The sequence below is a fragment of the Muscardinus avellanarius genome, assembly GCF_963383645.1.
Source record: "Muscardinus avellanarius genome assembly, chromosome: 1".
In the NCBI taxonomy this organism is placed as follows: domain Eukaryota; kingdom Metazoa; phylum Chordata; class Mammalia; order Rodentia; family Gliridae; genus Muscardinus; species Muscardinus avellanarius.
Genome location: NC_137786.1, coordinates 80,632,402 through 80,649,618, shown reverse-complemented (window position 1 = coordinate 80,649,618; position 17,217 = coordinate 80,632,402). Strand labels below are relative to the sequence as shown.

Sequence of the window (17,217 nt, the reverse complement as noted above, 5' to 3'; positions counted from 1 at the left end):
CTTGGCTTGTAGAAGTTGGCAGATAGAACAGTCCGTTATGAAATATAATTTAGAAAACAACTTTTTCTTAACGTTCAAACCTGAACTCCTATGTTGATTACTTAATTATCTTATAATTACAATCAACTTAAGCAATTGCTACCATATATTTTGTTTTAATGATCCATTATAATCAAAAGAGGTAAAAACTAAAAAGGAAGCAATACGTATTAAGTGTCATACAAAATTCTATCATGACAAGAATACCAAAGCTCAGAGAAATGTAGACAAAGATTTGAAATTATGTCTAATGCCAAAGCCTAAGTTCTTAAGTTTATATTAAATTTGTCAAGCAAACATTTTCCCAGGTGGATTCACAAGTGAGGTAAAGTAGTACTCCTGGGAATAAAAGCCTTCTTAGTCATCATCTGGGGAAGCACATTACTTCCTATGAATATCTTAATATTCTTTTAGATAGTCCCCACTACATCATGTTTTCTTGGATAGTCTGGCAAATTAAGTAATAAAAGATGACTTGTATGACATCACATTTGAAGGCTAAATAGAAACTATTAATATTTCTTATGGTATAAATAAAAGTGTTTTACTTAAAATACAGAAAAAGACCTTGATGTTTTTCAAAGATGATATACTAACAGCAGTTTTCAGTTCAGATTATAAACCTCATTGTAAGAAACTGAGCATTTGTATCTTGTTAAAAGATCTAATTCCAAGATAAACCTGAAGTGTGCTTCTTTTAGCAGATTGATTGCCCTGAGATTATCACTTTAGTTACATAAAAGCTAAATGGAAGTTTTAATGTTTCTTTTCAAACTATATCACAATGGAATTTATTCCTACTAGTAAAGCAACTCCAATTTTAAAAATGGTTATTATCTGTACCCTATCTTTTAGTTTTACTATAAATTGATCTTAGGAAAAAACTGCAAATTGAAAATTATTATTCTGTAAATTCATACTGTACATTAAAAATTCTAGATCACCTTAAATCTATTACTTAGATGCCACTTATAATCTTAGTATTTAATATTAGGCAAGAAAATGTTTTCAATTACAGAATATTGGTTACTTGGCGTACTAATATACTTAGTACATGCTAAAATAAAACAAGATCAAGAGACTGAACTGTCAGACTTCATATATTAGTTACATTTAAAATAAAAAAGAGGCCGAGTGTGGTGGTACATGCTAGGAATCTCAGCATTTGGGAGGCTGAGACAAGAGGACCGTGGTCCGCAAACAGCCTCAGCTACTTAGTCAGGCCCTTTGCAATTCAGTGAGACCCTGTTTCAAAATAAAGAATAAAAGAATATGCTGGGGGTATAGCTGGGAGGTAGAATGCCCCCGGGTTCTATCCCCAGTACTGCAAAAATATATATATATATAATATATAATATGTATATATATTATATATATATAAAATAAATAAAAATAAAGATTAAAGCCAAAAGCAGAGTAATTATTATTTTAAATATTAAGAAATGTTTATTTTGGAAACACATAAAATGCTTATTTTAGTCCATCGATCTATAAAGAAGAAACAGAGACCTACATATTTGTATGAATATCCTTGCCATGATTGCAAGACCTGAAACATCTAGAATAGAAGACATTACATTCTGATTTGAAAAAATATTTAAATTATTTTTACATATATAATATGAACAGATAAATAATATCACTTTCAGAACAACAAAAATATTATAAACAATTTATACCAAATGAACAATTTTTACTGAGTCAAATTCTACACGTTGAAAAAAAAATTGAAACCCATACTTGAATTCTGCCAAAGACTTTTAAGTATTTTTAAAATTTAGCAAGGCTGCAAAGTCAATAAATAAATAATCTATCAATAATCTATGAAATTTATAACAAAACAATTTAAATATGCTTAGAAAGTTGACTCATACTTTTTGGCATCATCATGAAAACTCTGTGACTGACCGACACATCATTTCCAATGTTACCAATAAGGCCTCAGTATGTACTCCAGGACTCACTTTCAAATTCTCAGGAAGTTCCTGAAGAATATTTGGGAGCTTTTGCAATGTCTTTATATTTCTAGCATAGAGATCCAATAACCAGTCTGTTTGAGCACTGGTGTTTTCTTTATAATTTTTACAAGCCATAAGTAGCTCATTTAGATGGGTTAACCCTTTGAAAGCTAAGATGAACTCTGAAGATAAATCAAAAACTGAACAAAAATTCAGCAACATCCTACTAAGTAAAAATGAGCCAAATTCTAGTTGCTGCTGGTAAAAATGTTTCTCTGCTTGTGCATGAAAATTCTCCAATGTATCTTCTACTTTTGTAATAGCGAATAGTTCTTCCTTGATTTGAGGTGATATCACATAATCCAAGGGCAATTCTCCCTTAGAGTTTCTCTGCTGTAAAAGCACTGGGCCTGTGAAAAAGAAAATACAAAATGTTAAGAGTAAAACATTTTTTATTTTGGCAGCTTAACAGCTGTTTTCTCTCTCTTTTTTCCCAAAGCATACAGGGCTCTGTTTACAATCATATTTTTTACTATTTCATGTTGGCATAATTAACTGGCTATACATATTGACTGCCTGATAAAGGTACACTTGAAACAAAATTCTAGTCAACTGTCTAATGAGGTTAACTACATGGCTTAGTTAAATCAATAGTGACTATAAATAAAAAAGGCTTTAATAAAACTTACCAATTATCATCTTAATATAAGAAATTTAATGCTCCCAGAAGAAACTAACAAAAATATATTCATCTTAAATTCCATATAAGAGTCTTAAGTTTATCACATAATAGTGCCAAGAGGAAAAAGTAGTGCCCCTTTTCATTGCTGATAAGCAATCCTAGAAATGCAAGGACTTGCGCAGATACAGAACACACTTTTCATTTCTCCTTGCTTATGCTTAGGCAACTGATTTACAAATCATTAAGTATTAATTCTTCTGGATAAAAGTTCTTATACGTTTATCTAAGCTAAACCCATTTAACCACATACTTTTCTAGGAGTTCATCTCCTAGGTAAGAGATGATGCAAGAAGGGCAAAATAACAATTATACTGAACTTGGTCACATAGCAAAATGTAGGTGTTTTCCATACCTTTGTCAATCAAATCTTATAATTACTTATGTACTTGGCCATAAAAATATTTCAAGTACTAGCAGACGTAATTAGAAGGTCCTATTATAGATTACAACTAACACTCTTAATGATGACTCCAGCTAGACATATATAGTGGCTTAGATATAAAAGGTATTTAATGTAAAAGGTTGGCCATTAATTTATAATATATGATTAGTGTATAGTTTATGATAAAAGGGGTTTAAATCAAAATTAAGTCCTTTTTTCTTTAGCTGATATCTCAAAAAACAAAATATTTTGAGATATACATATATCCTTAGAATTGTTGCTCTCAGGCCTGAGTAACTCACAATTAAACAAAAATATAGCTACTACAGTGATAATGTGACAGATCTAAACCAAAATATAACTAAGTCTTCATGATTGCTAAAGGACAGTGATAAATTCAAGTATAAGCAGATTTCCATTCCTAGCTCAGAGAATTTACCTTCACTAGTAATATTCAAATTGCTTGGTATAAAGCTATACTCTACTAAAGAGCTAACTTAACACAATAATGGCTCCTTTATCACTTAACATCGAAGAAAGAGCAAATATTGGCTTGGATGTCAGATACATAATTAAGTATAAAAACCAAAACACTTAGTGGTAGAAAAATGAAACACTCAGGAGATAGAATATTATGTTTATTAAACAAATAATGTGAAAAAATGGAAGAACTGAAATATATTGGTTATGAAATGGTGTCAGTAAAACAGACACAGTACAGGCCTTTAGGGGGCAGGAGAAGACTATAAATAACCAACGTCTTAAGCTACCATGCTGCACAATCCTCCTTAGATGTATACATAGCAAGAAAGATATCTGAAGAAAAAATATGCTTTTTGTGTTTAGGCAAAATCAAATGCTTTCATTAAAAACGAAAATCAAGTTAATTTTTAAGTTAAAATTAGTACAAATAAAAGCAATGGGAAATTTACACAAGTCTGTTTTTATATTGCACACTCATCAATTTTCTTTTGTTTCTCTTTTAAAAACATAGATTAGTTTGAACATTCTGATGTAAATTTGTAATATTCAGATCAAATATAAGAATATAACTGGATAGAAAGGGGCTTTCTGAAGGCACACATTAAAAACCATTAAATAAACATCAAGCTTAAGTTACCACCTTCTTTGCAAATATAACAGTTATTACCATTTGAAAATCCTTCTACTTTAATTGAATGCAAAAATGTAAATGAAGAAAAATATTCTAAGATATCTTTTTCATAGTCTATAAAATGCCTTATTAAAATAACATTACTTGAGTTAGTAGGTAGGTACAGGAAATAAAAGAATGAAAAAATCCAAGTAATCATAATGAACTTACATTAATTTACTAATAAGCTTTCAGAGATGACTAGTTTAGACATTACATATGCCAAGTAAAAGATTAATATTTAAAGCCAATATATTCAATCAAAAAATATAATCTCATACATGCTTAACAATACATATATATTGCAAAAGGGCTTTTATCACTACTAAAAAAATGTGGTTACATTCTAGGATACTTTTTATCCTTACTTTTTCATTAATATGAAATAAAAACCTCTTTTCTTACAGATTTTAAGTATAAAATGCTATCTATCTCCAAGGGATTCATCAAAAACTGGATAATTTATCAAAACCCATTTAGCATAAACACACTCACCCCCATGCTGTAGTAGCAGCTTGCCAATTTCTACATGTCCGTTTGACAGTGCATCATGCAAAGGAGTCACCCCGTCCACTTGAGTGAGCAGATCTACCTCTGGACAACGTTGCAAAATTTCCTGGACACACACTGTGTTGCCATAGTTACAGGCTTCATGCAAAGGCGTCCAGCCAGCATTGTCTAAATTAGAAATCAAGGCAAGTTTTAAAACAGCATAAGTAGGACTTTGGGTAGTAAAGTATTAATGTTTTACTTCTCTCATCAGTCTGATTTTGTTAAGTGCTACACATACACACACACAAAATTGCACGTGCGCACGCGTACACACACACACACACACACACACACACACACACACACACACACAAAGAGTTTTGATAAAAAATGCCCAAAGTACAATTTTATTTCTTTAAAAAAATAAAATAAAACAGCTAAGCACGGTTTTAAAATATTAATGTTGGGATATGATCGTAATATAAAGACCAAAAATATTTCTATACAATTAACTATAAATCATTATGTAATGAATTTCCTAGTTTTGCGAATGAAATATTTTAAAGATATCTTAGGTAAATTTACGTGATTTTTCCTAACGTGACATGAAACTGTTTTATATGACAAATATTAAGACACTGGATGAGACCACAAAGATTTAAAACTTACCTTTAACATTGATGTCTATTCCTGGCAAAGAGAGAAGAAAAATCAATTTCTCCACTTGGTTATTTATGCAAGCTCTATGCAGGGGTGTTTCTCCTGCCATAAAAAATTAATAGATTATTCCAGAGAAGACAAGATATCAACTAAAGAAAATAATCAAAGGGCATGAACTAGGAGATCTGGCTTCATGCCAGAAAATTATTTATTGAGTTTTCCTTTTGACTGGTTTAAACATCTCTTGCATTAAAAATAGGGGTGGGGGAGTATAGCCCCACCAACCCATAGAGCTTCTGTTCTATCAGCAATTCAGCAATGAAATTCTACAGCAAAAGGTTTAACACAGGCATTGTCTCCCCCTAGTTCAAGTTTTAAAGCTTCAATCCTGCTATAAAATCCCCAAATGATCAGAGAACACCAAAAATACTAGATTTTGTAGCAATAAAAGTTTAGAGTGCAATTGGCCTCTTTTAAATTTATTCATGAACCTACGTTAAATGTATGGCTTTTTTTTATACAGCATTTATAGCTTAATTCAAATGAATGTTTCTGGCTAAGCACGAGTGCCTCTACACACTCAAGTATAATTCAGAACTTCAAATCCATTAACAGATGGTTTGCTGCTTCTCAATAGGCTGTCTGGCTTGGCTACAGCAGGAGAGAGAGAGAGAGGAGAGAGAGAGAGAGAGAGAGAGAGAGAGAGAGAGAGAGAGAGAGAGAGAGAGAGAGAGAGAGAGAGAGAGAGAGAGAGAAGAGAGAGAGAGAGAGAGAGAGAGAGAGAGAGAAATGAAGGAATCTTAAGATAAACACCACACACACACACACACACACACACACAAATCTCTAGTACCATTTAAAGCTGAACAAGAGTAACAAATAGAATGGCAAAGTTGTTGCTAGGACACAATTAGTGGCTCTGAGTAAAATTCTATTTACCCATATCAGTTATAACTAAGATTAATAAAATGTAACTGGGTAATATGATGTAAAAAAAATTTATAAACTCAGAGGTGACTGCTTAGGAAACAAAATAAAATAGTGAATCACATTTGTTCTTGCTATAAAATACTAAGTAGTACATTTTTACAGTGTTCAGTTTTACAGATCATCTCTGAAACTCCTACCAAAACATTTCTTTTACATGCATAGAAAAGCTTTTCAAGTTTTCACTATTTCTCAATTCTCTTCCTCTCTCCCAGTTCCTTCTGCTGTTCAGCCTAAAGTCATTCATATTCATTTTACTTTCTCAAACAATAAAACAAAGAGAAAAGACAGATTTGTGAAACTAATACCTAAATTCATTTCTGTTATATTCTTCATACGTTGAGCCAAATGGGCAGTTATTTTGAATTTGTGATATTCAATTATGAATTCATGTCATATTGAATATCACAAATATGACAAATCATGACACTCATAATTTCCATGGGTATCATGTTAATGCTTGTATTAAAAACATAATATAACTTATAAACAAGAGATTCAGCAATTTACTTTAGCCAGGTATAGATTATGCAAAGACAACTCATTTTTGTGAATTAAATTGGTATCTAAGTAAAAGAGGTACCAAAGTAAATTATTACAACATTATTCTTGTTATTCCATCCTTTAGGTACTTGGGTTCCAGTACAGTTAGAACCAAAAGCCAAACACATTTCATAGTCTGGGCTCAGTGCCTAGAAGAAAAGAGCCCATATGCTTAACACAGCTATGTAACATAGCCTACTCCTCATTCTTTGTTCACAAAATGTCTAAGACTGAAAGAGATGAAGACAGAATTATACTTTCAAATCAGAAGACACTGGTCCTAAGCAACGCAGGTTGAGGTGGAATAGAAAAGTAAGGAGGGCAAGTCTGGATTGAACTCAATGAGTGCTATACAATGAGTGCTGTTTAGTATCTGGAAGGGAAGGAGGGGGGAAAAAAGGAGGAATACTCTATTATACCAGGTATTAAATGATCACTTTCTTTGTGTAAATGACAGTTCAAGAAAATAACATGGTATCAGGAAGGTATTTCCTGGACCTAGTCCAATATTTAAGTTCAAGTATTCATCAGGGCAAGTATGTGAAATCTGCAAGTATTGACTAAAACCATGAAAAGTTCTTAGTATGAATTAATTTAGATGCTTGGAATACCTTTTAGATTAGTCTTGTGAAAATTCATCTTTGGAACTAAAGAGGGGCAATTCTCCTTGGAACATGACAATTCTCCTTCTGACTTCTTTTTCAATTTTTTTAATGATGAGGAACATTTAGCAAGGTTCAACCCCCTAAAAGAAAAGAAATAATGAAAGCTCGCTTTTCATCAAGGCACGCCAGCATACATTAGATGGTATTTCTTTTAAAATTTAGCCTTTTTTTTAAATTTAAGCACCCTTAATCATTCAGTCTTTACTGCCTTCTAATTTTAAAATTGATTTTGACCATATAAGAACAAATTTTACACATTAATTTTCATTTTATTATCTTTATTACCACAACTGCCCACTAGAAGTTTATGAATATAGAATGATGCGTAAAGAAAAGGAGACCAAGTAAGCCGTATCTGGAAGAGAAAAGGTGGGAAAGTAAAATTAGAATGCAGACCTCTGCTCCCCATTCTTATTTCCATATATCGATCCAATTCTCTTCTTCCTTTCAGAGAACACTTCAAGCTTCTTGAATTTTCTACCACACACTTTCAGAGGAGATTTTTCATTTTGAAGAAGTTAGTACAACAACAATTTAGAGAACCTCATATGACCATGCATTCCTTTTTCTTTCTTTCTTTTTTTTTTTTTGGCAACAGGGATTGAACTCAGAGACATTTTACTTCTGAGCTAATCCCCCAGCCCATTTATATTTCTTATTTGGAAACAGGGTCTCACTAAGTTGCGGAGGGCCTCATTAAGTTGTTGAGGCTGGCTTTGAATCTGCAATCCTCCTGTCTCAGTCTCTCAAGTACTGGGATGACAAGCATGTGCCATCACGCCTGGCTCATATGACCATGCATTCTAAAATCTCATCTGTAGCTGAGCGTAGTGGTGCACCCTTGTAATCCCAGCCATCCCTAGTACCACAAAATAAATAAATAAATAAATAAATAAATAAATAAATAAAATAAAATCTCATCTGTATTATCAAAAAGTAGTCATACAAATCACAGGGCAAAATTATACAAAACAATAATGTAATGAATAGCTTTATTTCTTTCAGATAGCACTTAATAAAAATATGTTTTTTGTATTATAGAAAATGTTGGTCACATGCATTTTCAGGTCTAAAACTGAGTTTTCTCATAGACCATGTTCAGACAGTGCCTCACATAACCTAAAGTTTAATCAGAAAAAGAGCTGTACTTCCAAACAAAGCACAGTTTAAATAATAAAACACTTACGGTAACTCTGGCAGTCCTTCGACATGTTTCTGCTTAGCACCATTCAACATTAGTAAGGCTCTCTGAGATTCAAGGCAAGGTCGCTGTCCTATTTTCTTTAATATCTGTATCTTTCCAGCCCCATATGTATCAGTTTTTCCCAACGCTGGCAAATAGGAATATACCTGTTGCAAATAGTATTACTCCTTTTACAACTACAAAGACAATAGTAAAATTACTTGATTCATTTCACCATTAAATTTGGTTACTTTCTTGATTTCACAATTATAGTTGCCACCCTATCTTGTTTGAACACTATACAATATTAAAAAAGCTGCTACTTCCATATTGTTAAGCCAATGCCATAGACAAGAAGAAAAACACCTTTTCTGAAAATAATTATATTTTCGAATTCAATTTTAAAACCTATTTAGGAAAGTTCTTTTAATTTGCCTTATGCCCAACTAATGATCTCTTTGCCTAGTGTCTATATTTATGATTTATGTACAACTGGTCCTTCCTTCCTTCCTTCCTTCCTTCCTTCCTTCCTTCCTTCCTTCCTTCCTTCTTCCCTCCTCCCTTTCCTCCTTTTTTCTCCTTTCATTCCTGTTCTTTTTTTTTGTGGTATTATGTATTGAACTTAGGGGCATTCTAACTCTAAGCTACCTTAAACCCCCCCAGTCTCAAACTTGCTTTGAATTTTTTTTTTTTTTGGTGGTACTGGGGATGGAACCCTTCTACCTCCGGACTACACTCCCAGACCTATTTTTTATATTTTTATTTTTAGAAACAGGGTCTCTTAAGCCTTCAAGACTGGCTTCGAACCTGCGCGATCCTCCTGTCTTCGCCTCCCAAATGTGGGGATTACAAGCATGTGCCACCATGCCCGGCTTGCTTTTAAATTTTGAAACAAGGTCTCACTAAGTTGCTGAGAATTTTGCTAAGTTGCTGAGGGTGGTCTTGAACCTATGACCCTCCTGTCTAAGCCTCCCAAGTACTGAGACAGGAGGGTCACACATGAGATTACACATGTATGCTACCTTATCTGGCTTTTCACTTTCATTTTGATAACAGTTTTCTTCAATAGAACAGAAACTAAGTCTGGAATAAATAAGGAATCCTTAAAAGCCAAGTACTGTTACAAATTTTCCAATCTGACCAATCAACAAACTTTTTTCACATAAAGAAATTTAAAGTATTAGAACTTAACAAAGTCTAAACATAGCCTAGATAAAAAGAATACACCTTGGATTAAATGTAGCTTATATATAAAGTATTTATCATTAATAAATTTTTCTTTTAAAATACCACATAAATTTTTTTTTGGATCTAGTTTCAAAATTATGATCTTATATAATATGGTAGTGATAAGGAAACAAATATTCTTATATCATTTTAATGCTATTAATCCTTAATTAATCTCAAAATACTTAAGAATTTCTATTCACTAAATTATTTTTGAGGTGGAAAAATACCAGCTCTCTTATGAATTAGAAAGATTAAGTATGCCCTGTCCACTATTAGAAATAACTATTACTTTTTTACAAATTGAATTTATGACTTCACTTCTTAGAAATTAAAAGAACTAGAATAGTACTTACCATTTTCTGAAGAGAGAGTGGTTCCAAAGAAAGACTGATGGAACTCTGTATGTGTATGACCTCACGTCTTAGAAATGAAAAGAACTAGAATAGTACTTACCATTTTCTGAAGAGAGAGTGGTTCTGAAGAAAGACTGTTGGAGCTTTGTATACACAACTTTTTAAAGACTGCCTCTGCAACAAACATTTGAAGCCAAGCCGAAGAAAAGGAGCAAATGAAAATCTCCAATTCCTCTGAAGAAAACTCTACAGAAAAATAAGGGGAGTAAATATAGTCATTATGACATCCTATGAAATGTGTTTTTTTCTGTTTTTGCAGAACTGGGGGTGGAACTCAAGAAAAACTCTACCTCCAAGCTATACCCCCAGCCCTATATTTTTTAAATTTTTTATCAGTGCATTGTAGTCATATATCTTAATGGGATACAAGATGGTGGAGACATACATGCACACATCAGCCCTATTTTTTATTCTTTATTTTAAAACAGTGTCTCACTAGGTTTTGGAGGGCCTTACTAAGTAGCTGAGACTGGCTGCAAACCTGCATCCTCCTGTCTCAGCCTCTCAAGTATTGGGATTGCAGGAATGTGCTGCCATAAAATTGCTTTTCTATAGGCTATTTAGTCTAGATTTTATTCAGTCAAGTGATGGTTTCTGCACCAGTAGAAATACCTACATAATTTTAAACTACTATATATATAATATGTATTTTATATATTATAAATTATTTTATAATTTAATATTTTATAATATATAATATACATATAATATTCCTATTGTCATTCCAAAGAAAAATGTATAGCACATTTGAAAAACATTACCTTTTACTACTTAAAAAAGTCTTAAAAGTACATGTATAAAGAACAGATAATATTACAAATATATCAAAGTAGGTGAGATCTTATCACTATATTTTCAGTTAACATTATAAATCATGATTGGATTGATCCTTTGGAAAAAAGGAACTTATTTTTAAATGAGCACATATGTATTTGATTTTGCAATGATTAGTCTTTGATATGACAGGAAAAAAGAAATTAGACTGAATTTCCTGATTATACCCATGAATCCTATCCCTGAAGAGAAGGAAAGTCACAAAGTAAAGAAGGCAAACAAGAGAGTATAAAGATTTCATTAGAACTTTGCACTCACTCTACTATGTATTAATCCAATGTTGATAACCAACAAAAACCACCAAGAACCTCACATCTCTGCTCTCCAGACTGAATGCTAATATCAAGATGAAGAATAAAACTTGACTTCTTTACTCAGGACTGGAAGTTCCTTTTAGACTGAGAAGACTAAGACACACAACTGAATGTTGGGGTTCTGGTGTTCTGACAACAAAAGGTTGGAGTTCTGGTGTTCTGACAGTCATCACTGACCCTTGACTCAGTGACTTCCACTGTGGTTGTAGGTGGTGTGAATTTTGTTCCCTGGGAAAAATATGGTTGTCATAACTGAGAAAGGGTATGCTATTGGTGTCTAATGAGAAAAGGCCAGTAAAGTCACTCTACAGCCTACAAAGTGTAGGGCTGCCCCAAACAACAAATAATAATTAATTAATTTATTTATTTATTTTATTTTATTTTTTGGTGGTACTGGGGTTCCTGGAAGCCCTTTTACCTCCGGGCTACACACCTAGACCTATTTTATACTTTTTTATTTTTTGGAAACAGGGTCTCTTAAGCCAGCACGGCTGGCTTCGAACCAGCGTGATCCTCCTGTCTCTGCCTCCCAAACACGGGGATTACAAGCGTGCGCCACCACGCCCGGCAACAAATAATTATTTGTTAAATAACAAATAGTTATTTGTTATAACATAACAAGTAATTGGTTAAACATAACAAATAATGGCTAAAACATAATCAGTGCATAGGCTGAGAAATCATGCCTTCACTAAAGACACCGGAGGCTCTGGCCCTGTGGCAGACAGCCATATGGGGGCTGTTAAACTTTGGGCAAATGGCTTGAGTAAGAGTCCATATTCCATATTAGGATAGATTTTTTTCTGAAAAATAAATATATAAATATATGATAGTTTCACCTAAAAAATAGAAAAAAAATATTCTCTGGTAAGAAAGAAAGCAAAAAGAAATATTGAAATGTTATCTTTAAGTCATCAAAAGCTTGGTATCAGACAAATGAAACTGTTATGTGAGATTATCATTTTTAATTTTAGATAAATTGCCATATTACTAGATGTCAACTACTAAGTCAAGCATGGGAGGGAGGGATAGGGAAAGAATGGGGTGGGGATTGGGTGGGGGCTGACTGGGAAAAGTGTGCATGTATGTCTACAGAAGTATGTATCCTACTATGATGTATGAATACAGTGCACCAATAAAAATAAATTAAAAAAAAAAAAAGATGTCACAGATTCACATAGCCCTGCACAGACAGGATTGCTGAAATGGCCTCAAGAGAGACATAAGTTTTAAGAACTGGAAATAAAAAGGAGTAACATTTATTCTCTAGCTATATTCATTAAAAAGCCTGTCTATCAATAGAGTTTACTGCAATAAATTGATCTCAACTTATAAACTACAAGCAGAAGCAAGAGCAATGCAGAAATAATTTGTCCCGTAGAGACTGAAGGAGATAATCTCAGACTGGAACTTTCAGATGGAGTTATTTACCTAAGAAGAAGTTCATTTGGTAGATTTATATATAAGAACACAAAAACTATAATGGTTCCATATATTACCAAGTAACAGAGTCAAAGGAAATGAAAAATAACAGATAAACAAGAAAACATAGGAAGTGTAGCCCTGGACCGTAAGATCTGTAAAGGGCAGGGTCATTTTTGTAGCCATTACAAAATGTATATCAGCCACTAACTTGTACAGTATTTGACTGATGAATGGATGAGTAACAGATAACATATCATAATAGCCAAGCCAAGCCAAATCTCTTAAAAAAGTTAATCAGATTGTTTCTAATTCTCCATGGCTTACAAGTTCCTACATAAACTCCCCAACCCCTTCTGACCACTTTTCCCATTGATGTTTATTACTAGCCAGGAATTACCCAGTTCCGTCCTATCTTATAGCTTTAGTAAATTTGTCTTCTAACTGGAACATTCTCCCCTGACACTGACAAACTTCTGCTTATCTTTTAGGTCCTGCGTAAAAGTTCACCAATCTCAACACCTAGTTTTTCTTGTTTAGAGCACTTATTTTAAATGATACATAATGATGCATGTGCATTAACTTAACTTTCAGTCTGCCTCTCACTGAAAACTCCAATAAAGCAAAGATCATCTTTTGTTTCCTGACTTCACTACATACAAAGTTTTTAACTGAATGGCTGGTAGAACAATAAAAATTTGTTGAATGAATAAAGGAAAGAAACATTTTAACTGAGATAATTAGTAAAAAAATATAAAATCTGTATTTATGGAAGAGAACTAAAACAAGAAAAGAGATTAGAGATAAAAAAAAACTAAATAAAAGCTTATTAAGAGTACCAGAAGATGACAAGTTTTCTTTGGCATTAAAACAACACAAGAAATTAGTTTAACTTGAGGACAAGCAAACTGTGGCTTGCTGCCTATTTCTATGAACAAAGTTTTATTGGAACACAGCCACTCTCATTTATTTGTTCACATACTGTATGGTTGCTCTATTACTACAACTGCTGAGTAGCTGGGACAGAGTCAGTTGAGCCTAAAATAAATATAAATATAAATGTATATATAAATATATATATATATTTATATTTACTACCTGGTACATCATACGAAAAATCAATTTGGTTAGCCAAAGGGGTTATTCCTCATAGATCAGAAATTTCAATAGGCATTAAAAATAGATGTATGATAGTTTCACCTTAAAATACAGGAAGAAAATTTGTTCTGTCCACAGTAATTAGAAACAAAGGAACATGGATTCTATATGAAACTAATAGACATGAGTTCTGATGGAAAATATTTTATATGGCTTCTGAACTTAATTTTAAACTTAATTTTCACCTAACAATTATAAATTAATAATAATCATAATAAATGAGAAAGATGGACTAATACCTTCAAGTGGAAGTGATTGAAATAGCTACAATATAACATCTTTTAGTGAATTGAAAATAAAACAGTAACTAGTCAAAGAATAATGCAAAGATGTTGAAAAAGAAATGTTAAAAAAAAAACAGGTGAGAATACCCACAGAAAAAGAGAAAAGAGAAGGTGGCAAATAATTTTCAAATTTCCTCTTAAAAAAATATGAACAGAAAGAATATTTATAGAAATAATTCCTAGTTCACTTGCAGAAATAAAGTATGGTATTCCACAAACTATATAATAAACAAATACTTTTATTTTGAAAGCTGCAGCTTTCTTAAGTTTAAAATGTGCATTTGATTTCCTGTTTTTTTTGTTTGTTTGTTTGTTTGTTTTTTGGTGGTACTGGGGTTCCTGGAAACCCTTCTACCTCTGGGCTACACTCCCAGACCTATTTTATATTTTTATTTGGAAACAGGGTCTCTTAAGCCAGCACGGCTGGCTTTGAACCTGCGCAATCCTCTTGTCTCTGCCTCCCAAGTGCGGAGATTACAAGCATGCGCCACCACACCTGGCTGATTTCCTGTATTTTGAAAAAGGTTAAATAGCAAGCTGAATGAATGGGAAAAATACTAGGAAGATAATAATTCGAACCAGTTTTAGAAATAATGTTAGGTTCAACACTTCAACACATAGGAGCAGGTAAAACTTTCTCAACAAGACCCCAAAGGCACAAGAAACTAAAAGGTGGATCAATTCATGGGATTGCATGAAACTGAAGAGCTTCTGTAAGGCAAAGGAAACTATCAAGAACTTCACAGAAAGCCAACAGAATGGGAGAAAAATTTTTGCCCACTATTCCTCCGATAGAGAACTAATATCTAGAATATACAGAAATCTCAAGAAACTCATTGCTAGGAAAACAAATAACCCAATTAAAAAAATGGGCTAGTGAACCAGACACTTCACAAAAGAAGAAATTCAAATGGCCAAAAAAGCCGGGCGTGGTGGCGCACGTTTGTAATCCCCATGCTTGGGAGGCGGAGACAGGAGGATCACGCAGGTTCTAAGCCAGCTTTGCTGGCTTAAGAGACCCTGTTTCCAAATAAAAATATAAAATAGGTCTGGGAGTGTAGCCCAGAGGTAGAAGGGTTCCATCCCCAGTATCACCAAAAAAAAAAAAGGCAAAAAAAGTATGAAAAAATATACAACATCATTAGCAATCAGAGAGATGCAAATCAGAATTACCCTGAGAGTTCACCTAACTCCAATGAGAATGGCAATCATTAAAAACACAAGCAACAAATGCTGGCAAGGATGTGGAGAAGTGGAAACTCCAAAACACTATTGGTGGGATTGCAAATTAGTGCAACACTTTGGGAAAAGAGCAGAATTCTCAGAAGAATAGGAATGAACCTATCACATGATCCACCAATACCACTTCTGGTATCTACCCAAAAGAATGGAAACCAAACTACCAAACTAATGCATGCTTATCTATGTTTATAGCTGCATAGTTCACAATTGGTAAACTATGGAACTAGCCAAAATGTTCATTAACAGATGAATGGTTTACAAAACTATAGGATATGTATACAAAGGAATTTTACTCAGTCATAAACAAGAACAAAATTATGTCATTTACAGGAAAATGGATAGAACTAGAGAACCTTATGCTAAATGAGATTAGTCAGTCACAAAAGTAAAAAATTGGATGTTCTCCCTAATATGTGGAAGCTAGGAAGATGAAGAGGAGATACTATAGATGTGCAAATAAGGTGACTTAACTGAGAGGAATTGGGGGGGGGGAAATTCTCTAATGTACATGATGTACATTCACAAACATATCAATCAGTAAGTCAAACATGAGAAGGAGGGAGGGGGGAGAAAATGGGGTGGGAAATGAGAAAGGGTTAAATAAGTGATGTATGCATGTATGCCTCTACCACCTTGTACCCATTAAGATGTATGGCTAAAATGCACCAATAAAAAGTTAAAAAAAAAAGAAATGTTAGGAATTTTTAAATGCACAGAATAAACTGTATATATATGTGTGCTTTAAGAAGAGTAAAAAGAAGGCTTAAAAATGCTTTTCCAACAGCAATATAATTTAAATCTCATCTGGAATTTTAAGTATTAGCAATCAAACATCATCCCTGGATCAAAGTAATCACTGTGTCAACAGAATTACAAAAGTAAAATAAGTAAAATTGGGGTTGAGTTTTCAGGCACAGGCTCACACTTCTAGGGTTTAAATCTGTCATATGACAAAGGGGGTGGTGGTACACGCTTGTAACATTTGGGAGGCTGAGACTGGAGGATCCTGGTTTTCGGACAGCCTCAGCTACTTAGTGAGGCCCTTTGCCACTCAGTGAGACCCGATTTCAAAATAAAGAATAAAAAATAGGGCTGGAGGTGTATCTCAGACGTAGAATGCCTCTGGGTTCCATCTGCAGTACCGCAAAAAAAAAAAAAAAAATATATATATATATATATATATAAATAAAAATAAATAAATAATATATATTTATATATAAATAAATAAAAATATATATAAATAAAATATATATATATATATATGTAGGTAGGTAGGTATAAAATAAAAAATAAATAAATTTGTCATATGAAAACTGAGTATAATACTGGAGAACATTGACCTGCTTTACAGTGCAGAAAAATTCAGAATATGAGTAAAGTAAGTACTGAAGATGAGGAATAACACATACTAGAACTCTACTAATATAAGGTCCATTATATCATGCATTTGGCTAATCTCTAAGTTTTATTTCCTTAAAGGTAATTATTATGTCCTGGAAACAACATATATAATGAT

General features: G+C 32.9%; 1 protein-coding gene across 3 annotated transcripts in view; it reads right to left on the bottom strand.

Annotated features, from left to right (window-relative positions):
- Positions 1-1,925: 1,925 nt before the first annotated feature.
- The window catches only part of SLF1 (SMC5-SMC6 complex localization factor 1), a gene marked incomplete at both ends in the record, with an annotated part of 67,045 nt that continues 51,753 nt past the window's right edge, over positions 1,926-17,217 (bottom strand). For all 3 annotated transcript variants that reach the window (XM_080695194.1, XM_080695195.1, XM_080695196.1), the window contains 6 exons: positions 1,926-2,407; positions 4,770-4,952; positions 5,436-5,528; positions 7,568-7,701; positions 8,808-8,971; positions 10,488-10,633. In XM_080695194.1, the coding sequence (XP_080551320.1) occupies positions 1,926-2,407; positions 4,770-4,952; positions 5,436-5,528; positions 7,568-7,701; positions 8,808-8,971; positions 10,488-10,633 (1,202 nt within the window). The remainder of the gene's footprint in view (positions 2,408-4,769; positions 4,953-5,435; positions 5,529-7,567; positions 7,702-8,807; positions 8,972-10,487; positions 10,634-17,217) is intronic.